The sequence below is a fragment of the Colias philodice genome, chromosome 22, assembly GCF_061535455.1.
Source record: "Colias philodice isolate Cphi_HAF_F1 chromosome 22, ilColPhil1 Martin Lab GWU primary, whole genome shotgun sequence".
Taxonomy (NCBI): domain Eukaryota; kingdom Metazoa; phylum Arthropoda; class Insecta; order Lepidoptera; family Pieridae; genus Colias; species Colias philodice.
Genome location: NC_143107.1, coordinates 8,422,474 through 8,450,255, shown reverse-complemented (window position 1 = coordinate 8,450,255; position 27,782 = coordinate 8,422,474). Strand labels below are relative to the sequence as shown.

Sequence of the window (27,782 nt, the reverse complement as noted above, 5' to 3'; positions counted from 1 at the left end):
ATTTTGTAAGATAACTAGCTTTCTGCCCGCGGTTTTGTCCGCTCCGTGAAAAACCTTATAAATTGTAGATATTCATACTAAAACCTTCCTCTTTAATTACTCTGTCTATAAAAAATCGCATCAAAATCCGTTGCGTAGGTACTTTTAAAGATTTAATTTTAAACATACATAGGGATATTATAGGAAGGACAGAGAAAGCGACTTTGTTTTACACTTAGAATACAAATAAACTGAGTTAGAAGCGGCATATTATCTTCCGTTTGAAGTCAGCTAATAGCCGGGATGCGTTTAGTCGGTTACGCTGCTAACTCTTTTCGGCTAAAGGTTCATAACAGCTTTAATATTCGTATAGACCGCTTCTTTATTTTTATACTAACTATGTAGTGATAGTGATAATAAATGAAACACATTATTTGCTTATAACACTTTATTAAACGTCATTGTATAACAGTTATACGAGAAACTTATTCTAGGACTATTATATTAATAAATGCACATTGAGCTAAATATTTTTACTAATTATTAAAACTTTTTCCTAAATTGTGACATAAGTTTTGATACAGTAAGCGCCAAAATTTCAGCTTTGACACGCAAAGTATTGCCAGTTTAAAACATGGCGACTACTGTATCTAGAAAGAGATCTGAAACGCACCTTAGAATAAAAATACGCTTATTTTAAAGTATTTAAATTATATAAAATTAATAATTAAAAATACACGACAAATACGTATTTAAAAATAATTTAAGACAGTCTTAGCTTATGTATTACTAGCACCCATTATTATAAAAATACAGTGAACTACATCAATATTTTACGTGGGTACCTACCTATTGTATGTACAAAACATTGTTATTTGCTGATTCAAACGATATTAATTTTTAATTGATTTAACTGCTACATTTTTACAATAATGTCTGAAATTTAACATAATATTATTATGTGGGTTTATAAAGTATACATAATTTAATACATTTTGATAGTGCGATTTAAAAGTTACTGTAACAAGCTTCATAATTTTAATAACAGCATTAATACATAATAATATTATTATTTTTGTTCTATGAAACATTCTTGCTGTTATTTAGTAAAGGCTTTCTTTGGAGCGCGTATTACTTTAATTACTAAAAAAAAGCAGTCTGATAATTTAAAGTAAATAAACATTCTTATTTCAAGCATGAATTAATATTGCGATTTAAAATAACACCTACGTATTTCGGTCATTTTACCGTAATTTTTAAGTTTCAATTTTAATTACACAAAACAATTCGATAATATTACTTCAAAAATTTAAACATGTAACAACAATTGGATTATTATAAGGCAGCGAGCAATAGAGCTGATTGCCTGCGTCGAATGGAACGTAATTCAACATTTTCACAAATAGCAACACATTATTGAAATGTCACTTTTTATTTTTTTTTTAGTAGCATTGCGCCAGTAAATATTATTTACCATTCGATACAACAAAGAATAGGATGGATTCTGCGCGATAAAATAAGTAAAATTGAAGTAAATAATATTTTTCAAAAGTAATTTGTCACGTAATTGACTCATATAAAGATTTTGTCGTTCCTATTCTTTAGTTGGATCGCATAGCAAACAGTTTTTGACATAATTTAATAATTACTGCATCTAACAAAATAATTAACAGGTATTATTCATGTGCTATAAACAAATAGACTCACAATCATCTGTTAATCATCAAAAATTGTACAAAAAAAATAATTCAAATTTACATCTTATTTCGCGGTATTAACGTTCAAAGTCCATTGCATGATTAGAAAACTCTGCTTTTTAGGTGTATAGGCAGAGTTTTACTTCGGACAACTTTTGAGTGTTAATGTTTATCTATTTGTTTATTTACGTCAATGCCAGTTACATAGGAATCAGGAGAAATGATATAAAAGTAAGGTTTAAAGGAATTTATAGTTCATTATGCTTGCGGCGCACATACCGCGCGAAGTAGTCCGGGCGCCAACACTTGCACGAGCCGGGGACTAGGAACCAGTCGTAGTACAGACGGACCTTAACATGTTTATATATAGTTATATATTTTATTAGGGAAAGGCAAGTATTTATAGATATTCGTTATTTTAAATCATTGCCAAGTACTAATAAAAAAAAATGTATGCGTGTACTAGAGAACACACGTAAGAAGTGAAACTTCTTTATGACCTTAAAAATGTCACGAGTATGGCGTAACGCAAAAATATCACGCGTACGGCGTAACGCAAAAATGTCACGCGTACGGCGTAACGCAAAAATGTTACACAAAATTTTTGTCCAACCCGATAAAGAAGTTTCACTTGAAAAATCCTTTCAGTGGTTTTCGCGTGATAGAGTAAGAAACATACATACATCCATTCTCACAAACTTTATATTCTAAAAGAAGTTAGAAATAATAAAATGTCACTTAGCTAACTAGCTTTTTGCTGATAAAAGTATCTTGAATCTTAGGTATTTTATCTTTTATCTGAATTTGATTCAGTTATTTTTAAATTAAATTAATACGCAAAACGATTGACAATTAGTTTGAATAAAAAATACTAGATCATCTTAATTTTTTTTGCGAATATAATGTACACTAGAGTATTTACGTTATAGTAAATTAATAGAAAAAGCTATAGTAAGTAGTATATAAGTTCATACCTGATAGCAACCAAGCTCGTCGTGTCCGTCACAGTGCAGCGGCTTCTCAGTCGTCACTTCACCCGTTTGACGAGCGAACTGTTGGTACTGTTCTTGCTGTGGATATATTATCATTTTTAGTATTTTTTTAAGTTTGTTTGCATAAAAGGAAAATGGTCTAACTTTTGACGTCATCACTACATAGTATAAAACAAAGTCGCTTTCTCTGTCCCTATGTCCTTATGTCCCTTTGTACGCTTAAATCTTTGAACTTCGCAACGGATTTTGATGCGGTTTTTTTTAATAGATAGAGTGATTCAAGAGGAAGGTTTATATGTATAATAACATCCATTAAATAGCGGAGAAGTACTGTTATTTTTGAGGTTTCTAATGTGATGTCGTAAAAAATTACATTTTTTCCGCTTACATTGCAAACGCAGGCTGAACCCTACGAGTTTCATCAAAATAATGTACTAAGTATTATACACATTGAAAAGGTCTACAGAAAAGTCCGCGATGGTATATGTCTATCTCTTATGGATAACCCACAATAACTTTTTTTTGTCATTAACTTTTTACGACAAATAATGGCTAATTTTCGAAGCGATTTTAACCAACACAGCATTAATCATTAACCAATTAAATACCTTGAATACATTGTTCATTTAATATAGATCTATATGGCCCTTTACACCGTATGATTTAAGTGAATATTTTCGAAGATATTACAGATTTAAAAATTGCGGGACGTAGCGTTTGCGGCGGCACCGGCCGGCCGCCCGGCTATACATGTATTTTATACCCGTGCGAAGCCGGAGCGGGCCGCTAGTATAGAATAAAAAAGAATAACTAAGAGTTATCGTATCGTGATGTTCGAATTGGATCGACAGCCGCGGTCCACGAAATTATATTTCTACATATTATTATATTATATTTCCATATAATAATTAAATAATTAAATATGTACATATATACTGCTAGTGTCTGTGTACGGCATGTACGGTATGTACGACATGTACGGCGTGTACGGTATGTACGACATGTACGGCATGTACGGTATGTATGGTATGTACGGCATGTACGACATGTACGGCATGTACGGCATGTACATCATGTATGGCGTGTTCGGCATGTACGACATGTACGGCGTGTACGGCATGTTCGGCGTGTACTGCATGTACGATATGTACGACATGTACGGTATGTATGACATGTACGGCATGTACGGGTGTACTCACGCTTGCGTCGGGCGGGTAGTGCAGCTCGGCGACGAGCAGCGACACCCAGCGCGGGGAGCTCAGGCACCCGCCCTCCAGGTAGTGGCAGCGGGACTGCATGCAACTGTACATATTACGTTATTAGTGCAAAAACAATATGGGAAAATAATAATTAATATAAATAAGCAAAATAAGAAAAGTGTCTCATAAAAAAGGACGTGTGTGTGCACACGTGTCAGAAGTGAAACTTCTTGAGCAAGATTCAATGATTCCTAAATTTTAGCCTTTAAGCCTTACTTCATGAGTTTTACACTCAACGTGCTTAAAGAAGTTTCGCTTAAAAAAAATAAAAAAAATGACAAAGAACAGCTATAATCAAAAGAAAGACTCTTAAATCAAATCTGACATTAAATCTATACTTATAATACTTATAAATCTATACTCATTTGTTTGAACGCGCTAATCTCAGGAACTACAGGTCCGATTTGAAAAATTCTTTCGGTTTTTGATAGCCAATTTATCGAGGAAGGCTATAGGTTACATAATACATATCATTACGCTAAGACCAACAGGAGCGAAGCCACGCGGACGAAACCACGAAGCGCGGCTAGTCATACATATTAATTGTTTTGAATTGACAGCTATGACGTCACAACATGGCGCTAAACTCCCCTATACATACCGTGTAACTTCCACAGTCTGTGTGAAGTACCCCTCGTACGGGATCTGCACGACGTATCGCCACACGCCCTGGTAGTTGCGCGCGAACACTGGGGTTGCGTACTCCACGCGCGCGGGGCAAGGGGTGGGGGGGCCCTGGGATCAATTGCGAGTAAAATGTAGTGCAAAGGAAAGAGACAAATACACGAATAAAGAACAGTGCAAAAGAAAGCGGAATACATTTTGATACAAATAAATATTGATAAAACACAAAAGACACGAAATATTGAAAGCTCTAAAGAAACAGATGAATTAATAGCACAATCAAAAAAAATGTGTAACTAGGATAGAGTGGTACTATACATGTACATTGTACAATCAGAAAAGTTTTGTCATTTATATTTTTTTCCAGCTCGAAGGACCAGATGATTGGGCCCACGTATTACCAGTACAGAAAATTAAGAAGATGGCTGATAAGATAAAATTAAAACAGAGCAAGCTGTAAAAAATATCAATATTTTAAATCTCACTATAATTTAAATGAAATGAAAAGATAGAATAAAAAAATGTATGCGTGTACTAGAGTACACACGTAAGAAGTGAAACTTCTTTATGACCTTAAAAATGTCACGAGTATGGCGAAACACAAAAATCTCACGCGTACGGCGTAACGCAAAAATGTTACACTAAATTTTTGTCCAACCCCGATAAAGAAGTTTCACTTCAAAAAAATCATAATAATTAACCCATTGAGCCCCGAACGGCCCGATCAGTCCACGACACAATAGATTTTCTATTGTGTCTGTGATTCCGGGGCCTGAGTTATGTACACCTGCTGGGTATCATTATAGCATCAATCGCGTATAGACGATACTTAATTAAAAATACATTACAAAATATATTAATAGCTAGCGGTCCGCCCCGGCTTCGCCCGTGGTACATAATATTTACGTTTTCTCTACATAAGAACCATCCTCGTACTTCAAGGAATATAATAAAAAAAGAATTATCGAAATCGGTTCAGCCGTTCTTGAGTTATGCGCTTACCAACACATTTTGCGATTCATTTTTATATATAAGAAGATTACCTCATATCTGTGTGGTCCTGGTCCATGCGGTGTGTGAGGAATGACTCCAGGGTCCTCCCGCCGTTCGGGTCCAGCACTGTCTCCGTTTATTGCGCGGTATAACATGCAGAAACTGAAAGAATGGTATTTTCTTTAAGAAGACAGTAAAAAAGGTACAGTAAAAACGCTAAACATAAAAATAATAATTAAACAGATTGTAGATGCGTTACAAGAAGATTAGAAAGAAGGTTTGAAATATTATTATATTTTAAATGATGCTATTTCATGCAACAACTGGAATATACATTATACATAATATTTAATTTACGAATGTTTTAAGTGTTTAATTTCTACATTCTACTGCAACTAAATTAAGAATCAAACGAGTATAACGAAACACTAAATAGCTTTTACCCAGTGAAACGGAACGCAACACGGACGTCACACGTATGTCAAAACTCAATGATATTTTTTTAAAGTTTGACATTTGTCATTTCAATTCGTTGCCGTGTTTTATAGGTTATGAGTGTTGAAAAATTATTGTAAATGTTCTTTTTTAGTTTGTTTGATGAAAATGTCCTCAGTATTAGTTAGAGAAGCGTTGGCATTTGTTGATCCAGAAGGTAACTGCGATTTCCATGTGTCTTTGTTTTTCTATACGTCATTTTACAGTAATTCATGTTTTGGTTATTTGGTTACAGAAAACGAAAAGAATAAAAACAAACGATCGCGGAAGCGTTCGAACCCAGGTCAAGGTACGTCACCCTAGATCACACTAGTTACGTCATTTTACGATTATACTTACGGTATTCAACTGCGCCCGCAGTTTATGACCGCTATCGTATTGCCAATTTACAACATGATAAGTGATTGTAAACTCATTGAAATTCATTTCTATTGTGTGCTCATGCATGCTATTTGAACTGGTTGGTAAGTTACATAATTAAGGATTATATGTTCTCTTATGTATCGTCATTTCTGCAGCAATGTTTATTTATTGATAATTTAGTTTTCCTCATACAATCTAGATAAATTTCTGTGTTTTAGTATGTTAAGTTATCGGTTTTCAGTTCATACAGAAGTAAAAGAAATATAATTTGCATGGGTAGATACAAAGTTTGAACTGTTGGTGTATTAAAGTACTAACTTGTTAAACTTTAACATGTACACAGTAAAAAAGTAATCTAACCTATTTAATCAAGTGTATCGCCAAATTATTCCATCATAATGCAATATATTATGAGAATTTTTATGTTTCCATGTTTATACCATGTTTTCAGGTAAAGTCCATCCATATAACAATAAAAACAAAAACAAAAAAACTAAAGAAAATAAATCACAAGAAGAAATAGTGGACAGTAATATAAAGAAGCTGTTAGCTCTTTCCGCTCCTGTGGCCAATACAGAAATAGCTGATAAAGTGAGTTACAATATTGTTCTGCATTTAATCATTTAAAGTATTATTATTTAATTAAATAATTAGTCAAGTTTATGTTGAAAAGAACTTAGTACAGTAATACCAACTTATGCTTCTCCAATTACGTAAATTGGAATTTACGTAATACAAATATAAATATGCGGTTCCTGTTACGCACCATCAAAAAGGTCATTTGAACCTAACAAATGACTTGTTATATACCTTTTTTGATGGTGGTGTTTTTTGAAAATTGAATATAACAAGTCATTTGATCCTAACAATAATGCAAAATACCACATTTCTAAAGTAAACGAAATCAAAATTGAATGATTATAAAAAAAAACTATAACTTGCTCCCCAATCTAAGCAAATTCAACTTACAAGGCTATCGCTTGATGTTGCAGAATTTTAATAATAGTTAATTTACAATTTTATTACAGATCATTGAAAGAGCTGTAAAAGGAAAACCGTTGTTAGAGAAAATTGAAAAGAAAGTGGAGGAAGAAAAATCTATTTTATTCCCGGAAGAGAGCTTCAAAAAGTTTGAAAAAACCTACTTCTGTAGTTAATGTTAATGCAGTTTAGATCTAATTTTAATTATTTGGGAATAAATAAGTTTATATAGCTAATAAATATTGATAAAGGGAAAATCAATTCAAGAGTTTTAATACTGTTGCTATAAGAAATTAACAGTAGTTGTTATATTTTTATATAACAAAAGGACAAACTATGCATTTATGGAAATGCCAGATGCTCTGTTGGGGAAAGTGGGTTTGGTTCTGACTTTTACTGTCTTTGCTTTATTTGTGTTTTGGGTCAACTCCTACCCTTTTATTGACGACGGTGAGTGTTACTGCTTTTATTGTTATATTCGTTTTTTTCATTAACTTGGATTGTTTTTTTTTTTAAGTAAAGATATACTTTAAACGCGATTTACTCAACCTTATCTAATATAATCAAATAAATGTGTTTAAAATCCGTTAAAACGTCTTCAATTTTTAAAAGCTTATACTGTATTAACAATCATCTATCGAAGCATTTGCTAAATCATGCAGTACTTACAACTTGCATTCATACTATTAACTTTATTTGTTTTTTGTTTCAGAACTAACAATCTACAAATATATACCGAATCCACAGTGGGCGTTACTATTTTGCGCAGTTTGGGGCCTGTTCTTTATCGGAGGGCTCATGTCCTTCACTCTATACCACTTGTACCCCTATTTATAAGGAAATATAACCAAGAAAATCATCAATTTGTGCTCGAATCAAAATTCCACAATAAAAAACTTAGTATACAAGAAGAATCTAAGCGTAATCGCGAATCTAAGACATCAAAATCTAAAAATTTAGTTTCAAATAAAACTGCAGAGGAATCTAAAAGAAAAATGTCAAAAGACTGGATTGTAATCGGCATATCTGGTGTGACGTGCGGTGGAAAGACGACATTAGCGAATAGATTACACGAGAAATTAGTACCAGTGTACACTTTTAATCAAGACCATTATTTTTATCCGGACGATAGTGCAAAGCATGTGAAATGCGATAATTTGGATCACAACAATTACGATATACTGTCTTCATTAGATATGGGACAAATGTATGAGGATATAGTTAAAACTATGAACGGAGAAGTGAAGGCACAAGCGTGTAGCCTTGAGGCGGATCGCGGCAAGTTACAAGTGCAAGGGAAAAAGTTCTTAGTTGTGGAGGGATTTACAGTGTTGAACTATAAACCTATTATGGAATTGTGTAATTTAAGGTGAGATTTTTTAGTTATTGTGTCATTTGAATTTAATCTGTACTGTTCTTTGACAAATATTATTTTAAAACTCAAAGCCCAATAGCCTAATAAAAATCATGTAGATTTGACACACTTTCACATCGTCATAAAACACGAATTTTGCCTTAAACTACTATTATATTCAATCCAAATTCAAACTTAAACATTTATTTTCAATTCGACTTCTAAAACCACTTTTGAAACGTCATAACATAGTTTTACCATTTACCACGGATTCGGAAAGCAGTTACTACGGAGAAGTACTGACAAAAAACTTAATAGTTGCCTTTTTTAAAATAATAATATGAATTATTTATATATTTTAGGTACTACTTCATATTAGAGTACGGCGAATGCTTCGCACGGCGCGTGCACAGACTGTACGAGCCGCCCGACGTGCCGGGCTACTTCGACACGTGCGTGTGGCCCGAGCACCTGCGCTACCGGGCACAGGTGTGGGATACGGTGATGTGTGGGATACGGTGATGTGTGGTGATGGTGATGTGTGGTGATGAATCACATCATCACATCGTATTTGCTAAATAAAAAGACGTGTGGCACTCGGGGACTGCCGCGGTAAAGCTATTGCATGCTATGCCTTCAAGCCACACCTCCGTGCCCGTCGGAGCGGGAGCGTGAGGTTTTTTTGTTACGGAATTTCTAGATTCGGTCCCCGCGCTCACGATAGAAGCTATGCAATAGCTTAATAAATAAATAAAAACGTGACACTAACACGAAGTGACAGTGACACTGATACTGCGTGACACGACAACAACTGACTCTACGTGATACTGACACGTGATACACACGTAACACTGCCACGTTGATAAACTTATTTTTATTACATCGTCTCAAACTTTTTGGTCTGTGTAGCGCATGTCGCGTGTATCGCGGCTGCCGAGTAGGTATACCTACTCGGCAGCCGACCGTCACGCGACATGCGCTACACAAAGCAGTGTTCGGAACCGTTCGAACAGTTTCACTTTTACCGTGGTTTCATAAAACCACACAACATTCTTTTTATTTTGTATCAAGAGTTAGGCCTACAAAATCGGAACCAATTCTTACATTTACTCTGTCAGAATATTTTTTCAACTTTTTGTACAAAATTATACAATAGTAGGATTTTTATTTTGTTTTTTTTGCATTTATTTTATAGATTGAGAAAGATGGGCGAGTAAAGTTACTTGACGCGACCAGACCGGACGCGCTCGAGGTTGTGGTCTCGGATCTGAAGGAGCTCGGCGCCACTGAGCTACTGGGATAAATTGTATTGTTATTTATATTTAAGAATATATGTTTTACTACTTAATGTTATTTCACAGATTTTATTTTTTCTGAAGTCGATTTTCATGAATCGAAAATTCACCTATCAAACGTAAATAAATATAATAAACGTTTTTTAAAATGATTTCCTATCTGATATGATATTTATTGTAAATTTTCTGTTATAGCCAAAATTAAAATAAATACCATAAATTTAATCTTAATTATTTATCGGTATATTAAGTATTTATATATTAAATACTTCTGTATAAATAAATTTCTAAAGTATATACTATATACTCACACTCCGCCTCCATCGCAGAACTTCCTGCTCTCTCTGGGCACGGCTCGCTTCGCTTCGCTCGCGTCCGGTTCGCTCGCGGCGCGCTTGCCGCGCTCTTCTAACCTATTTATATTAAAAGTCACACACATTATGACAAAATATACTTGTCTGTGGATAGCTTTTATAAATATGTAATTGTAAAAACTGAACAAAAAATACCAAAAAAAAAGTCAAAACTAGAATCATTATATTTTTAGCCTAATCTTTTTTCGTCTAATTAAAAAGTATTAACGATAAAATATACAGTAATATAAACTATTATCAATTATATAGACTAGATTATAGATACTGTTTTAAATCATTACTTTTCAGTATAATAATTTTATATGGCCATCCTTACCTTGGCCAGCGTGGTGGATTATGGCCTGTACCCTCATAGGAGGCCCGTTTCCCAACAGTGGGAACTGGGAACGTATAAAGGCTGATGATAAAGATGATGATCCTTACCTATTATGATGCATATCGGGCACAGCCTGCGGCATCGGCGCGCCATACGTAGCAGTGGCGGGCGTAGCGCTCGTAGCGCTGTCCGTAGCGGCCGGCACGTGCGCTACGCGGGGCAGCGCGTCGTCCGCGCGTAGCACGGGCAGAGTGCGCGAGAGGTAGCGCAGTGTGTGGTTGCGGATTAGTTCGCTATGGGGTGAACAGTTCGGAATTTGTTTAAGTACTTAGTTAGTTAGGGAAATGTCTTTACTCTATAGAATGGAATTTGTAAGCAACGATTTATGGGGATTGAAACAATTTCAATAATTGAATTCTATAAGATTCTGTTTCAAAGAGACGCGTGCAGATTTAAATTCAAATTCAATGATAGTCTGTATGATGCCTGGGACTAGTTATAAAACAAAAAAGTGTTGTCAAAATCCGCCCGTAGTTTTTGAATAAAAGATTGCATGATTTCTGCAAGTACCTACGTAAACTTGTGTTTAAACTTCACTTTAAACTTCTTAGGGTTAATCATGTTATATGCTTTTTTTATTCTAAACATCAATGATGATAAAACTGTATTTCGTTACGGTAATTTTATGTTCTCACGCGTTTTGAATAACTTAAATACAAGAATGTACAAAGTAAAAATGGTGTCACTTTGTACTGTACGACGTACCTACGTGATGGGTTGACCTCTACATAATTGAAATAATAAACTATTTAGAACAGCTTTGTTTGTCTCAGTTAAGACCATAGATTTTAATAAAAAAGTTGTGGCTCGAACCCACTGTTTGGTTTAAACGTTGAGAAACCTAAAAAGAGTGTAAAGCTATCTAGTCGGTGAATAAAAACAGTTAGGTATAGAAGTCAGTGTACTAAAAACTGAGAATAATAATCATCCTGATTTATCAATAAGTTCTGATAATAATTATTTATGTAAATATAGTCTACCGTATGAATCATTTGCGCTGATTTTTAAACTCAAAAAGATAAATGAAAGCCTCAACATTTTCAAAAAGCAAAAAAATAATATTATTTCTGAGCTATGTTTGAATGAAATAAAAAAAACAAGTGGGTTGAAATGTTGTCATTTTAATTACACTTACAAAGGATAAGGTTCCCCATTAGGGTTCTGTCCCATGGGGTTCCGTGGGATGAGTCCCCGGTTGAGGTCCCCGCACAGGTTGTTGGCGCTCACGTGCGCGCGGGATTCCGTAGCTTCGGCACACTCGCTTGCAACCTGACGGTACGGTGGGGGACGGACTCTGGGGGAATAATATTAATGATTATAATTTTTTCATAGTTATTTTTTTAAGTATTAAAATGCGTATAAGTAGTTAGATGTTTAAAAAAACCGATGGTGACGCATGATTCGAACGTACGAATTCAAATAAAAGGTACGAACATTTTGAAATAGTTGAGTGCTTAGGTTGAGTGGGTATTTTTTCTTTATGTAGTCTATGAAAATATAATCTATGAATGAAAAGATAATAATAGTTGAAATAAAAAGGGAAATCTTTAAGTCTCTACTCTCTACCATATAAAATATTTGTTGGGATTTTATATTATTGCGTATTTGCAATTTGCATTCCTTTTTATTTAAGACTAGCGGTCCGCCCCGGCTTCGCCCGTGGTACATGTTTACGTTTTCTCTACATAAGAACCATCCTCGTACTTCCAGGAATATAATAAAAAAAGAATTATCGAAATCGGTTCAGCCGTTCTCGAGTTATGCGCTTACCAACACATTTTGCGATTCATTTTTATATATAAGACTAGCGGTCCGCCCCGGCTTCGCCCGTGGTACATATGAAAAATAGATGTTGGCCGATTCTCAGACTTACCCGATATGCACAGAAAATTTCATGAGAATCGGTCCACCCGTTTCGGAGGAGTATGCAGACTAACATTGTGACACGAGAAATTTATATATAAGAAGAAGATATAATTGACATCCACAATATGAACTCTTATACGAAAATGGATCGAGACGTCGTAACCAGAAGTAGAGATATAAAAATAAGAAGAGCTTTAAAATATTGTAACTAACATTTAAATTTTTAAATAATAGAAAAAAATCGATCACGAGGCGGGATTCGAACCCGCGTCTTTTTGCCATTCCGGGGCGACGCGACGTCTATTTATAAATCATTTGAATTCCATAAAAACCCAAACATCACAAACATGTTTGATTGACAATAAACGCTTTAAATTTAAAAAAAAATTGTTACTTTTAAAGTTAACACAACTTAATATACACACCGGCACAATTAGCGGAACAGAAAAAAAAGTGAGACTATGAGATAATAACGCATATATTTGACGAAAATGTAATTAGACACAAAATAACAAATTGATTAACATCTTTTAACAACGACTTTGAAAAGTCTTCGTTATTTTTTATTGAAAAATAAAGGAATTTGAAATAAGTGAAATTTTTAGATGATTATGAACCATCACAAAAAATAAAAAAAGTGAGCATTAAATGATTTAACAATAAAATTAAAGCAATAATAAATAACGAGTGTTTCCCCCTCTTGCTCTGTTTACGGTTTCCATTCGTCTGGGCATGCTACAGATTATGTTATCGATGATTTCTTGAGGCAACCGCTCCCACTCCTCAAGTAATGCGTTTCCAAGTTCATTCAGATTGTTGGGGGCTGGCAGTCTGGATTTAACCCTTCTTTTTAGCAAGTCCCAGACATGCTCTATCGGATTCATATCGGGGGAATTTGCTGGCCACTGCATCACCGGTATACCTACGTGGCTCAGATATGCCTGTCCCGATTGTGCACTATGAGTACGAGCATTATCTTGCTTTAGAATAAAGTCGTCACCAATAAATGGGACAAATGGTACAACATGTTCTTCTAAAATGTCTCTGATGTATCGATCTGCTGTCATGGTCCCTCCTGTGACTATCACTAACTCCGTGCGAGCTCCTAAACATATCCCTCTCCAAACCATAATCGAGCCGCCACCATAAGCCACTGTGTGTTCCAAATTAGACTGTATGTGGCGTTCTCCTTTGCATCTCCATATTCGCTGTCTCCCATCGATCTGTTTTAAAAGAACTCTGCACTCATCAGTAAAGAGAACCTGCTGCCATTCGTTCAAATCCCAGACGATGTTCTCGCGCATCGGTTTCTGTTCCGCTAATTGTGCCGGTGTGTGTATATCTTCCTAAATCTGTATTACAAAGTGAGAGTGATAATCCATGTAAATATTTAGTGACCAGATGCGAAAGAATTTAATGCTAGGTAGTAAAATTGGAGTGAACTTGTTATCTCGGTTAATCGCAGCATAAACCAAATAATTAATGTTATATGAGGCCGTAAAGCGGCCGGCGCCGGGTTGCTTTCTCTGTCTGTTTGTCTGACACCAATAAATACATCCACATTAGCTAAATACCATTAAATTGCGTTTAAAGCTTTTTACCTCTCCTAATTCTTTCTTTTTAAATACTTAACTAAAAAACAGATGTTAATAAGATAAATGCATGTTTTGTCATAATAAGAGCCTAAACTGGTATTCAGTTACATACAAACATACGAGAAGCTAATGAAATCGTGTTAAAAAAAAGTTATATTTTTGTTCTATTCAGACTATAGTAGATATTGTATAATGTAGAGATAAACTACGATAACATGGCGCGCCCCTCCAAAATTCAAAACGTTTGAAAGTATTTGTGAAATTCATAATAAATAATATAATAATATAATATAATAATAAAAATTAATAATTTAATTATTATATTATTATAAATAATAATAATATAATATTTAAATATGTATTTGTATTTCACTACACACATTGAAACAGTAATTTGGAGGGGCGCGCCATGTTATCGTAGTTTATCTCTACATTATGTATGTACCTAATCTATCATAACCTCTGGGAAATCTTCTATAAGGTAACAATTTTCCTTCCGCATTACGCTCGCGCTATGTGAATCCTCGATTGAATTAGATAATGGCGTCTAAAAACTAGAGATATTGGCTTCTGCTATTGTCTTGTATTTTATGTACCTATCTAATATACAGAGTGGAAATTTAGGCTCTGGAGTAAAAGTAATTGAAAAAATGGAGTTCATGGAGGTGACAGGTGAATTTTCGAAAATCTATAAATGCAGTTCTATACCCTTTTAAAAATTAAGCAATGTTTCCCTTCAGTAAAATTTGCTATCTCCACTATTTCAAGTACTTTTCTCCAGAACCCATGCAAAATTTCCACATATAGGTTTAAAACTTAACAGGATTAGGTAATTGTATTTCATTTTCATGAAGCATCAACTTAAAAGACATCATTTAAACAGATCTAAGTTTAAGGTTAATTTAAAAGTTTAAAATAAGTAATTTAGTTACTTTAAAGAATAGTATAAAATTAATTCACTTCAATGGAAATTACCTTGGTGGAGTAGCGTTAGGTGATTCGACAAACGCATAGTATCCTTCAGGAGGCTCCTCCGGGTCTGCTTGTGTGTCTGTGGGCAATGCTTTAGGCTCTGTCGTGGGTTCACTCGCGCACAGCACCGCGGATAGCGTCTGAAATAGGTAAAATAAACATAGGTACATAATCGAAAAAGATAAATTAATATCTGATGATTGAAAATAACTGCTGTTTAAAAAGTGTATCTACTACAAACTGTCTTTCGTATAATCCTATTCTTATTATATGAAATGAAATTGGGACCTATGTCATATTTTAGCGTTTCTAAAGTAGTTATTTCTAAAATAAATTTGACATCACGAAAGTTTGATACCTACCTTCAATTTATCTACTTCATGAACAACGTTATCGGGTAGTTATATTTTTTCCAAAAGTACGCGGGTAGGTTACAAAATATATTAGTTACAACAAAATAAGGTAAATTACCCGCATATTTTTTGGTAAAATTTTTGTACCTTATGTATTAGCAAGTTGTTTGTGTTTAACTTAAAAATTAAATAACAAAAAGTTGGGCAAATGATGTAAGTGAACTTTTATTATTAAACCTTATCGTTTATTACATAAAGTAAACATTGTGAAATTCCGAGATGTTTACAAATATACTTAACCATTTAACGAATACAGAAACGGTTAACTCGTCTATCCAATGGTTACGGTTAGCCGTTATGCTGACCTGCATACCGTGTCAATGATACAGGTGCCATGCCATACGCATCACTACACTTCTAATGCAATTAGATGCTTTGTTTTAAAACATTACTTGCCATTTATTAGTTAGATTGGTAACTGGTATAATAATAGGCGCAGTGGTATTATAAAAGATGTATAAATAATAGCATTCGACGCGACGAACGTAGTTTTAATATATCACTGAGCTGATCGGTATAAAAACGTAAAATAGTTTATGTTTTTAATATTTATTAATGTAATTAGTTACTACCTCTTTTTTAGAGTATAAGTATTCTTTGGTTACTACCTACCAAAAAAAATAAAAGAATGCTCTAGCCGCTTTGAAGGAGTTTTGTTATACTTTGAATAGGTGCATAGAAATACATATACTTATGTAGACTATTTAGATAAAACAATTCAAACATAACTATAGTAGAAACAGATTTCCAACTTAAAGTAGGTAGTACCACAGACTAAGTAGTACCTATCAATAGTATTGTGAGTCGATAAAAGTGAAATGTATGCCATTCATTGGGAGTTCCATCAAAAGAATTGCTGAATTATAGCATCATCGTACCCATCCAGCTATTTGCCATCATTACAGTCATTACATACACAATACCGCTATTGTAATTCGCCAAATTATTAAGAATTTTATCTAGAAATTGGTTCTTGAATGAAATAATAGATTTTTAGACGTTCTAAGCTTTTTTTTCAACAATACAAAAATTTACTGGGAAAGTTGCTACAATAAATTTTACGTAGGTATTATTTCTGGACTGTATTTGTTACAGAATTGAAAATACTGACATGTACCTGAAGCATGGACCAAAAAACATGACCTGAAGGCTATGGCTACTTCACAATCGTCCTATGCTAACAGACTCACATTACTTATTTTCAAGTAAACTTCCAACCTTCACTTGTTTCATTTGTTACTTTTACCCGATTCTTACTTGGTATTCGGTACTTTAACCCAATTCATGAACTTTAAATGCTTGCAATCAAAATCTAAACCCAATTCGAAACAATAACAGAATTGTTGCGTGTTCTCAACCTCATTTCACTTTCCCAAACAATTTGGGAAGAATGTCGGTCAGTCGTGGGAGTTTTTATCCAAATTAGGAAGTAGTTTTTGTGCTTCACACTGTCAGACTTTATAGATTTGCTTTCACAGCTAAAATATAAGTTTTGGAACAAATAAAGCCGTGCGTAAAGCTACGTTGTTATTTTAAAGTATGTTAATTATGTAGGTCGTTACTGGAATGGACAATGCCCAACCAGCAAAGATGTCCTATAACAATAACTTACATCACTAAAAAGCTTTTTAAATGACGTATAACAGTGTCGCGGTGACAAGCTTGTTGTATAATAGCGTTTAATGAGATGATTTTGCTCTTCATACCTACACAGCAAATTTGTCCCATAACAAGGTGATGTAAACGTTTATATCACTATTTTATACGGCGTTTATAGAGCAGCTCTTATCCAGATTTTGGTACAGCAATAACAGGACGATATTATCACATAACAGCGCTGGTGGTCTCTTTTTTACAGCAAATTAGTGCAATAAACGATTCTAGGGTAACCTTTATAGTCCCATGCCTATAGAGGCGTAAAAAAATCTACAATATGACAATTTAGTGTAGTAATGGTTTTCCTTATTACTATTATAGCGCTGTGAATCTTCATGGATGCTGAAACTCCATAATAGAGCAATTAGGTGATATATCCGAGTTTTATATCACTTCTTTGTAACCTAATTGAATTATATTAGTGTTTTTCTGCCCATTATAACGCAGTGGTTTAATAGCTGAGTGGTCAGAGTTATAGGACTGATTTACTATATAAAAGGGTTAATAACTCTGTTATGTAACAAAAACAGCCTATTAATGTAGTAAAATGCGACACTTACGAGAGATATACGGCCTATAAGAGAGTTTCTTTCACTTTAAAACAACAAAAACCTGCCATATTGTCAGCACCGTCTCGTAAATAATTGAAGGGTTCTATTTAATAATCATGGATTGAATGAATTAAAAAAAATTGCAGCTTCAGTAACGATTGACACCAGACAAATTCAAGGTGAGGCTTCGAATACGGACAATGATTCCGTACAATCTGTTACATCCTATGAACAGAACCAAGTTAACAGCCATCATGTGGTTTGTGATAATTCAGAAGCAGACCATTCAGACACTAGTGTTTTGCTTGACACTTCGGGATCGGAATCTAAAAATCGGAATTTACACTAGAAAATACAAAATAAAACATGTTATGGGTTTTCTATTTACATCAGGGAACCCTACTAATTTAATCCAGTATATGGCATGACAGTTGTCAAAACTACGTTCGTTTGCGGACGTATAATAGCCACGGAGTTGCTATTTGGCATCCTATACAGCAATTTGGTGTAAAATTAGTTTTTTAATTACTTAAAACTCAATAATTCGAGGGGGGCATGAAAAAAACAGCGTAATTATGCATATAATCTATCAGTAAAATTTCATTCACAAGTCAGTTTATGTATCTAACATAATTAACAGTGTAACAAAAATTAATACTCGACACCACGATGATGGTTCCTATAGTCATTTACTCGTATTATCAATTGGTACACGATTTACCATTTTGTATTATAATTATAGCGTCGCAGTGACTTGTACATCGCAACTTCGTGCTACAAAAGATTTGCGGTTACTCTTAAAACACAACTTCGCGCTGTAACAGCATCGCGGTTCCTTTTATATCACTACTTCGCTCTATAACAGCATCGCGATTCTATAAGTGTACTCTTCTATAGGTCCAATTGGCATCTGAGTTGCTGCTACAGCAACACAATACCATCAAATGGCTTTATAAATGCGCCACTTTGGGGTTTATACAACGTTCTTATCACCCTTATAGAACTACCAGTTAGCACCTCTGAAACGTTCTTATCCCTTCTATAGAGCAACGATTTGTTGGTTGGGTGCTCTACATAATATACATATTTGAAAATTTTTTCTACAAACATATTGCATAATATCTTCAAAGGGTCGCTATGGACGACACGATCTACCAGACTGTACGTTATCTCTTTATTGTTTATAAAAACAAAAAGTCAAATAAAATAAGTTAGAACAAAAGTCAGAAAGACATAGTCAAAGAAATATTACAGAAAACAATATTACAATAGGTACTCTACAGTAGTTATAATTTCGACAACCTAAAACTACGAGATAAGTTATATAATATAAAGCTATTGTTTGGAAATACTTGCAAATTTTAGACAAGTCATTATCTTCACCAAAACACAAATATATGTAAGTACTCTTATTGTTAAGTATCACTTAATATGTGGTTATCATTAAGTACACTTCTACGTAACAATAGACTTATTTTCATTTTGTGAAATATAAGTTTACCAAGCTTACCAGATATTTGCTCTATATTTATGTAGCTATATTACTTTACTTTAGTTATTACATACAGTGTATTACATATTTTATTTGAACCTACGTCTGTTATTATGAATATGTGTTATAAAGATTGGTTATCAAATAAAACAAATCCGTTTACAATTGATGTAAAAATTAACAAATACATATTATATAGCCCTCCCACTAAGAAGCGAAACTTTAGAATTTAAACGTTTATCTGAAGACATTCATAAATTCTGTTCAATATATTAGACAAATATAAATATAGCAGTGGCAGTGAATAAGCACAGAGAACTATATCGCTATCATGTCATCTACGATCTACAGGAGATTCTGTCACGTCAAAGTGCCCCGAGTGCGTGACGCGTGACCCAGCGAGGTGTAACCATGTGAGCAGGGTTATCATCATCAAAATAAATAAATTGAATATCGGCAAATATGTAATAAGTAAAGGAAAAGAAAAGTGTATGGTTTATTTTTGTTTTTCGGCCTGATTAAGCATTTCCTGAATAAGCCCCTGAGCCTACTTAAAAGTTTTTGGCCTATTTTTATGTATCATTTTTAATTTTACCTAAATGAGGTATAAGTTAAACTATTTTAAGGATGTTCCCAACTTTTGTTGCTTTCTCTGCCTACCTACTTTCAGCATGTGCTTGGTGTTAGACATTTTGATGTCTGGTAAACAAGGTTTTTCGTAAACCATAACATAAAATATAATACGCTAACGGTAGGTATAGCCACAGATATATAGCTGAGAACCCTACGCGTGAGGAACATTAACATCTCAAATGAGTTGTCTTGATATTAACTAGGTAGTTCTGAGTTCTATACATAGTTGCTTGAACTTTGAAGGCAGTAGCGCTTTGATAACAAATACCTATCAGATTAGCTATAGATAAGTTTTACCTATCCGAATGCAAATCTCGATTTTGTTTTGCGTTTGAATGCATAAACATAATGCTAGTTATCTCCTGAATCAATTAGGTAAATATTATGTGATATTAAATAATGTTATGAAAGTTTCATAACATTATTTAATATCAATAATTCAACATCAAAAGTATCAATAAGGTGCCAATTTCACAGCTTCTTCTTCTTTCGCAATTGCACGCCTCATAAGCGAAGCGTTGAGGTGGGTACTACTGTCGCTTCGCGCAAAACATCTGATTTTTCAAACTTAAAATGTCTTTATGTATCATACATTGCACTTGTAAGATAATACATACACACACATATTAAGAAAAAACACTATTTTTAACGTTCATGATATTTTTGATGTCATTTTTGTTATTTAAACTAGTTAAAAAACAGTTTAAAAAAGTTCTGCCTTGGACGTCCGTGTGTCTGTATGTGCGGATCCTTTTTCTTGTTAACACGATAGCGACCGAAATACTTTACTAATCGAGTCTTTTTTTTTCTCTTACGCTTGAGTATGCTCAGGAATAGAACCCTTTCATTTTTCAGGGTCTGATTCGATGTGGTTTAATTGTTATTAAATAAACAAAAATAATAATTAATAAATATTTATTAAAAAAAAATTATGAGTGTTTCCAAACTATTTTAAATATATTGTTTACTTTCTCTAGCAGTCTAGTAAGATGTGAGATGCTAAAAGAAAAGTCTTATCTTTCAAATGCACTAGGACCTAGAAATGGTATATTATCAGCTCTTATAGAACCTATAAAATAGCAAACAATGCTTTTCTTCCAAGAATTCCAACCTGTAACATAGGTATTCTGGTTTTAAATCTTACTATACATCTTCAGAGCATCACATCCGGTTACGTTTGAGTTTTGACCCATATTCCCACAAAAACAGAGAACAGGCTCTACGCGAACGGTATACAATGACGTCACACACCGTTATACGTTTGACCTTCACCCAGTGGGGAGGTCACTCACCTGATTTGGGACTACGAATTCTTGACTAATTTATTCTAATTTATTGGAGATGGCTGTTACATTTTTATTATATTATGGTGTTTATAATCGATTAACTGTGATGCTACTGAATGTTTACTGAGAAGGCTATTTCGGAAGTAGGCGATAAAAGCTATAAATTAAACATACGAATTGAGGAAATCTGTTGGAATTGATAGATAATATGGTAAGGCTTTTGATACACCTACGTTCATTGAAATCACAATAAAGGTCTAAAAATTAGTATTCAATAGAATTTGACTTTGAATTTTATTAGTGAATTGGATCTCAGCTGACAAGTCGCTTTCGGCCAAAGCTCTCTTTATCATAGAGCCGATTTTGTATGCTGAATGCTGATAAAACTATTTTATTGTGTTTTGCAATAAACGTACCGTCTAGCACAGATAATATAATGTCTAGTAAAAGTAATCTCAACTTTCCTAGTAGTTATATGAATTATACGTCATGCACTGTTTACTTGTTAAATTCTTTAATTTCTTCAAATCCGATAAAATTTGAAATTTCACAGTGGCAAGTGGCAACATCTTGGCTACACTTAATTTAGCTTGAAATGTACTTAACAAGGCATTTATAATTATAAATTATAATAGACACTGGTCATTTATCTACGGCTAATTTACATGTTTTAATAAGCCTCTTGCATTTAACGACTATGGAATTTCTAATAATTTATTTTACTGTTTTAGGTCAAATGGAAAATGCCGGATTTCTTGTTTTACCAAATTCTTAGAATTCTAAGAAATTATAATACATGAACGCATTAACTACCTAACTACCTATTAAAAATTATATAATATGTAAATGAATAAAAATCTATTGGTAAGGTAGGTATTATTTATTGGATCTTCCAAGCCACAGATCACAGAAACTAAAGGGAGATATGGTTAGGGGGCGGGGCCGGTGTCGCAGCAATATGCCCAAAAAAAGAACACATGCTGTTTGTTGCATTCAGTTGACGTTCGACCGTCGGCCGGGTATTATTTGACAATGCCGTGTTGTTCCGTTAAAGTTTGTAAAAACCGAGGTGAAACCAGCAACTTTAAGTCAAATGGAATCACATACCATCGGTAAGTACTGAAAATTATACGATTTTCTTACTAAAATTTCAAAAACAATATTACGTAGAGTGATTTCTTGCTTTCATTATGTGACAGAACGACAGTCACAATAATTTATGTAAATAGTTTACAATGCTTCTTCTGTACGTGACTCTATTCAAACGCGAAGTTCGAATACCGCAATGTATAATGAACATACTAAAGCTAACAAAAACGTTCGATCGTGTAGTACGGGGTCTGTACGGCCGCTGCTCGCGGTCGTTAGTTGAGGATGCGCGTCGAGTGTGTCCATGTCGATAAGATTCGGATTTTTTATCGTATTATGTATTATTTTACTACCTTATTTTTATATCATAATGTATTACTATTAGCTTAATATCTGATTGTATTATTATTATTTGATAGGTACTCGAGCAATAATTTTATAGTAATTATTATACATGGATTAAAAAAAGAAGTCACTTATTTCATACTTATATTACTTTACAATAAGTCAATAGGCAATGCTTTATGTACTTCATCACCATGAATGCTACCATCAAGGTGTCCATTTCTATTTTCTACCTAGTTACTGTATTGCCTATAGGTAAATTGTTTTAATTTTAACGTTTCTCATTTTATCGACAAGCAATCCCTATCGTAAACGCATATCTTGCGGCTGTGTGGTGCTGTATACGTACGTTACTTACAATCTAGTGTGCGAACGAATAGTCGCTCACAAATTTTTGTGTGATGACACGCACACAACGCGAAGTATTGTTTTTATTTGTTTACTGTTGTGTGCGTAAATTTGTTATGAGACACCAGACCCCCTAGTCAAGTGGCTTTCTGTTAGCGTAGCGTTCAATAGAATAGACTACGAATGTATGAGATTGACGTAACCTGTAGATACGTTTATCTACAGCCTACGTCAATCTCATACATTCGTAGTCTATTCTATTGAACGCTACGCTAACAGAAAGCCACTTGACTAGGGGGGCAGGTTTCGTACTCAGCGCAAGCGATTGGCATCTCTCTAGATCTCTATGTTCCAAGCAGTTTCACTTTGAAAATTTTACACAAAATTTTACATTTCGCCGCAGCTAAATATTATTCTAAGTTCTAACCATTGCCATTACTTGGAATCAATATAATTAAAATCTATACAGCAGTTTTATAGATAAATGTTCTATATGTATGTCACTTTTGTTATGTATGTACATATATGGGTATCAATTCGTAAAAAACGTCTCAATGTAAAAACGTGAATCGTGCGTAGCGGGACCGCTAGCGAAGCACATTCCGTGCCGCTCAAGACGATTTCCGTAGAAAAATGTTTGGTGGAAACTAAGAGGTAGAATTTAGTACACTTATTTGTATAGGTTGAACTGTTTACGGGTATTTCTGTAAACATACTTCTGACAGTAATACGTGCAGATAGATAATTATTATACACTATATTCTATAATATAGTAGCTCTACCATAATAATTCTACATTTAATAAATTTAATAATGAATAAATTGAACAGTAGAAATAATGTATCTATTTTAAAAGAAAGTGAATAACAAGTCAAATGTAAAAGTATAAGTTTCATGAAATGATTATTCATATATTCATTATTACAATTAATTTCCGGAAAGTAAGTACATATCTGTTTCAACTATATTGTACATAAATTAGGTACCTATTGTTCAAATATATTTCCGTACTAACCAAGCTGAAATAATACATATAATATGTATCAAATATACTGCTATTACGTTTTCTTTACATTTTACTTTGTACGTTTCACGTAAATATTTAGTAGTCTGTGGTTTCACGTCAATGAAAAACGTAGCAGAACATTTCTTTTGTAACACATTTTCCCTTAAATCTGGTAGGTCCATTTAAAACAGAGTTACTCTATCTGCTCTCTCGTCTAAGTTATACATTGAAGTGCTCTGTGCTTACTACAATAGCAGTGAAACCGACCTACTGAACGACTTGTCATGGAATAACCATTGTAATGTGTAATGGGAGCCTTGCGTGTTCCGACTTCCGCCTAAGGCTATGTTATTTTGTGTTAGATACTTAAGATATTTCGACCTATTATTATTGACCTACTCAAAGAATCTTCACTTTTAACGAAATTAAAGTAGACGTACATTTTATAACAAAACTGATTTTATTTTATATTGTAGTTGTACACCTTGTAACATTGAAGATAGAGCCTAAGTAAAAATAATTTTGTTTTATTGTGTGTGAATAATTTTGTGTTGTACCTACTATTACAGAACGACAGTACCTAGTGTGATGTGATGATACAAATAAATCTTCTTAAATCCTTTTTTTAAATATTATTTCCGATCTGTAATCACTATCACTTAAGCTATCACTACATAGTATAAAACAAAGTCGCATTCTCTGTCCCTATTTCCCTATGTCCCTATGTCCCTTTGTACGCTTAGATCTTTGAAACTACGCAACGGATTTTGATGCGGTTTTTTTTAATAGATAGAGTGATTCAAGAGGAAGGTTTATATGTATAATAACATCCATTAAATAGTGGAGAAGTACTGTTATTTTTGAGGTTTCTAATGTGATGTCGTAAATAATTACATTTCTTCCGCTTACATTGCAAACGCAGGCTGAACCCTACGAGTTTTATCAAAATAATGTACCAAGTATTATACACATTGAAAAGGTCTACAGAAAAGTCCGCGATGGTATATGTCTATCTCTTATGGATAACCCACAATAACTTTTTTTTGTCATTTACTTTTTACGACAAATAATGGCTAATTTTCGAAGCGATTTTAACCCATAGAAATCTAAATAACAAGACACATAGAAGTGCTATCTAATACATATTATAAAGGCGAAAGTTTGTAAGGATGTATGGATGTATGGATGTATGGATGTATGGATGTATGGATGTTTGTTACTCTTTCACGTAAAAACTACTGAACCGATTACAATGAAATTTAGCACACATATAGAGGGTAACTTGGATTAACACATAGGATAGTTTTTATCCCGGAAATCCCACGGGAACGGGAACTATGCGGGTTTTCCTTTGAAAACGCGGGCGAAGCCGCGGGCGGCAATCTAGTAATGTCATAATTCGTATGAAAACCGCTGTCGCCAAAATCAACACATTCAAACCGAAAGCTAAACAGTACACACAAGTAAACTATGCCTTTTATTGGACAGCTTGATTTTAGTGAAAACTAACTTAACTATTAAATTAAGCTTTTGAATATGTATCCTAACGCACGAATTTACGGTTTATTTTAGAATAACATCCCTAAGTATATGAGACTTTTTGCTCCAATACGAACAAACGTGATAATAAGAATGGTCGACTGTGTCATTCATTGTTATTTCGATTACTATGGTGACACTCGTAATACTTGTAAATATTCTATAATTTTAAGGAAAAACAGCATTATTTCTAAAAAAAAATATTTTCCGATGAAATATTATTCCTTTATAAGTATAATTACAACTTGTGGAAGAATTTCCGCAATGGGAATTGCTGAAACACACCATGTATACACTCATACGTCTCCAGAGCAACTGAACAGCGACGAATGCACTGGTGATGTGAAAATCACCTGAGTGGCGACAAGGTCACGCACGCTTACGACTTCTAGTGTCTTGTTATTTTGATTTCTATGATTTTAACCAATACAGCATTAATCCTTAACCAATTAAATACCTTGAATGCATTGTTCATTTAATATAGATCTATATGGCCCTTTACATCGTGTGATTTAAGTGAATATTTTCGAATATATTACAGATTTAAAAATTGCGGGACGTACCGTTTGCGGCGGTACCGGCCGGCCGCGGCCGGGCCGCTATGTTTTTATATACAACGTTAAAAGTTTTTCTGAAGTGTATTATTTTAGTATCAGCATTGCATCCGTGCGAAGCCGGGGCGGGTCGCTAGTTTTTAAATAAACAGTAAACTGAAAATTTCCAAAAGTATAATCAGCTTCTCAGTCTAAGTTGAAAAAAAAATGTAATAGGAAAAAGCTTAAGTTCACAATATGACGAAGGTAACAATCATCATCATCATCATCATCATCATCAGCCTTTCGATGTCCACTGCTGGACGTAGGCCTCTCCTAATGCACGCCACTGAGCCCGGTCGTTGGCTCTTAACAAGATAACAATAGTTATATTACCACAAATAATATTATTCTATTACGGGGACATAACGATATATTGAGGCATAATACACCTCATTATTATTTGAAATCAACGTATTATTTGTCCCGGGGAAATACCACCACGTATTATAAAATATACGCGATCCCGGTTGATAGAGCACGGCAGCCACCTAACTGTGTTACTTGTTACCTTATTTAGTCCCCCTGCTTTCTAACTAGACCATAACATTACTGTTTTCCATACATTTTTAATTTACAGTTATGTGTAGAAATGGCGCCAAGAATTTTGTCGTCTTCGAGTGTAGGATATTATTAAATTGCATACTGTCTCATAATTTCCGATATATGAAGTAAATTTATAAAAAGAAGATATTATTTCTTGCATTTTCTGCATCACTTTTTAAATCTAGAAAATGTTTAAATTATTGTAGTTTTGCCTGTTAAAATTTTGCGAGTTTTCAACTCAACTACTTACCAGAAAAACAAAAAATGGTAACATTTTTGAACTTGTCCCAAATACGCACACTGCACAAAACACAATAAATAAAAATAAAAATAAAATGCAACTTTCTATTTTGGCGCGGTCACCGCATATTTTTTTAAGGCAATGGCTGCGTTCTATACAGCCGGCCGATTGGAGTCGACTGAATCACAGATACAAAATATGGAAGAACCGTGGAGAGAGTCCGCGGTGAAAGGACTGCATTATTTCTGTTCAAAAACTATTTAGTGAAGACTGAAGTTAATTCTTAATAATTACTTTCATCGAAAGATCTAAAAAGACAAACGATTTCGTACCGTTCTTTAAGTTATTACTATTGAGTTTATACACATTCCTTATTTTCGCTCTTTTTTTGTTTTACGTATATTTTGCACCGATCGGTATATCGACAAATAATCAAAAAACAAATTTTTTCATGCTATCACGGTGTCCATAGAATTGTTATGACTTTATTTATTACTAGGTTTCCGCCCGCGGCTTCGCCCGCGCAGTCAAAGAAAAACCCGCATAGTTCCCGTTCCCGTGGGATTTCCGGGATTGCGTCATTTTCCCGGGATAAAAAGTCTATGTCCTTTCTCGGGTATCAAAATATCTCCATACCAAATTTCATGAAAATTGGTTCAGTAGTTTAGGCGTGATTGAGTAACAGACAGATAGACAGAGTTACTTTCGCATTTATAATATTAGTATGGATTCGAAACGAATAATTATATTTTTATACATTGTAAAACCTTATTTTTAAAATGTGAACAGTATGAAGTGGCGTGGATTTCAATTTTTTTATACGATATTT

General features: G+C 33.9%; 3 protein-coding genes across 3 annotated transcripts; 2 read left to right on the top strand and 1 right to left on the bottom strand.

Annotated features, from left to right (window-relative positions):
- Positions 1-1,221: 1,221 nt before the first annotated feature.
- spz6 (Spaetzle domain-containing protein 6) lies at positions 1,222-27,145 on the bottom strand. The gene is made up of 10 exons (XM_089709358.1): positions 26,963-27,145; positions 15,219-15,355; positions 11,918-12,076; positions 10,830-11,015; positions 10,344-10,445; positions 5,595-5,706; positions 4,529-4,662; positions 3,868-3,970; positions 2,651-2,746; positions 1,222-2,026 (listed from the first exon to the last, which is right to left on the bottom strand). The coding sequence occupies exons 1-10, from the start codon at positions 26,984-26,986 to the stop codon at positions 1,925-1,927; spliced, it is 1,155 nt and encodes a 384-aa protein (XP_089565484.1). The 5' UTR covers positions 26,987-27,145; the 3' UTR covers positions 1,222-1,924.
- LOC149478564 (uncharacterized) lies at positions 6,048-7,595 on the top strand. Its single transcript, XM_089709380.1, has 4 exons — positions 6,048-6,196; positions 6,275-6,328; positions 6,854-6,993; positions 7,431-7,595. The coding sequence occupies exons 1-4, from the start codon at positions 6,142-6,144 to the stop codon at positions 7,557-7,559; spliced, it is 378 nt and encodes a 125-aa protein (XP_089565506.1). The 5' UTR covers positions 6,048-6,141; the 3' UTR covers positions 7,560-7,595.
- LOC149478563 (nicotinamide riboside kinase 1) lies at positions 7,633-10,085 on the top strand. The gene is made up of 4 exons (XM_089709373.1): positions 7,633-7,833; positions 8,096-8,752; positions 9,100-9,226; positions 9,933-10,085. Exons 2-4 carry the CDS (start codon positions 8,379-8,381, stop codon positions 10,038-10,040), a joined length of 609 nt encoding a protein of 202 aa, XP_089565499.1. The 5' UTR covers positions 7,633-7,833; positions 8,096-8,378; the 3' UTR covers positions 10,041-10,085.
- Positions 27,146-27,782: the final 637 nt, after the last annotated feature.

Excerpts from the sequence above, each read along its gene's own strand:
- LOC149478563 (XM_089709373.1), top strand. The coding sequence starts at position 8,379 with ATGTCAAAAGACTGGATTGTAATCGGCATATCTGGTGTGACGTGCGGT. Across the intron at positions 8,753-9,099 it reads ATGGAATTGTGTAATTTAAG|GTACTACTTCATATTAGAGT; the intron begins GTGAGATTTTTT and ends TATATATTTTAG. Across the intron at positions 9,227-9,932 it reads ACCTGCGCTACCGGGCACAG|ATTGAGAAAGATGGGCGAGT; the intron begins GTGTGGGATACG and ends TTTATTTTATAG.
- spz6 (XM_089709358.1), bottom strand. The coding sequence starts at position 26,986 with ATGTTACCATTTTTTGTTTTTCTG. Across the intron at positions 12,077-15,218 it reads CCTAACGCTACTCCACCAAG|AGTCCGTCCCCCACCGTACC; the intron begins GTAATTTCCATT and ends TTATTCCCCCAG. Across the intron at positions 5,707-10,343 it reads TTCTGCGATGGAGGCGGAGT|TTTCTGCATGTTATACCGCG; the intron begins GTGAGTATATAG and ends CCATTCTTTCAG.
- LOC149478564 (XM_089709380.1), top strand. The coding sequence starts at position 6,142 with ATGAAAATGTCCTCAGTATTAGTTAGAGAAGCGTTGGCATTTGTTGAT. Across the intron at positions 6,329-6,853 it reads GCGTTCGAACCCAGGTCAAG|GTAAAGTCCATCCATATAAC; the intron begins GTACGTCACCCT and ends CCATGTTTTCAG. Across the intron at positions 6,994-7,430 it reads ATACAGAAATAGCTGATAAA|ATCATTGAAAGAGCTGTAAA; the intron begins GTGAGTTACAAT and ends ATTTTATTACAG.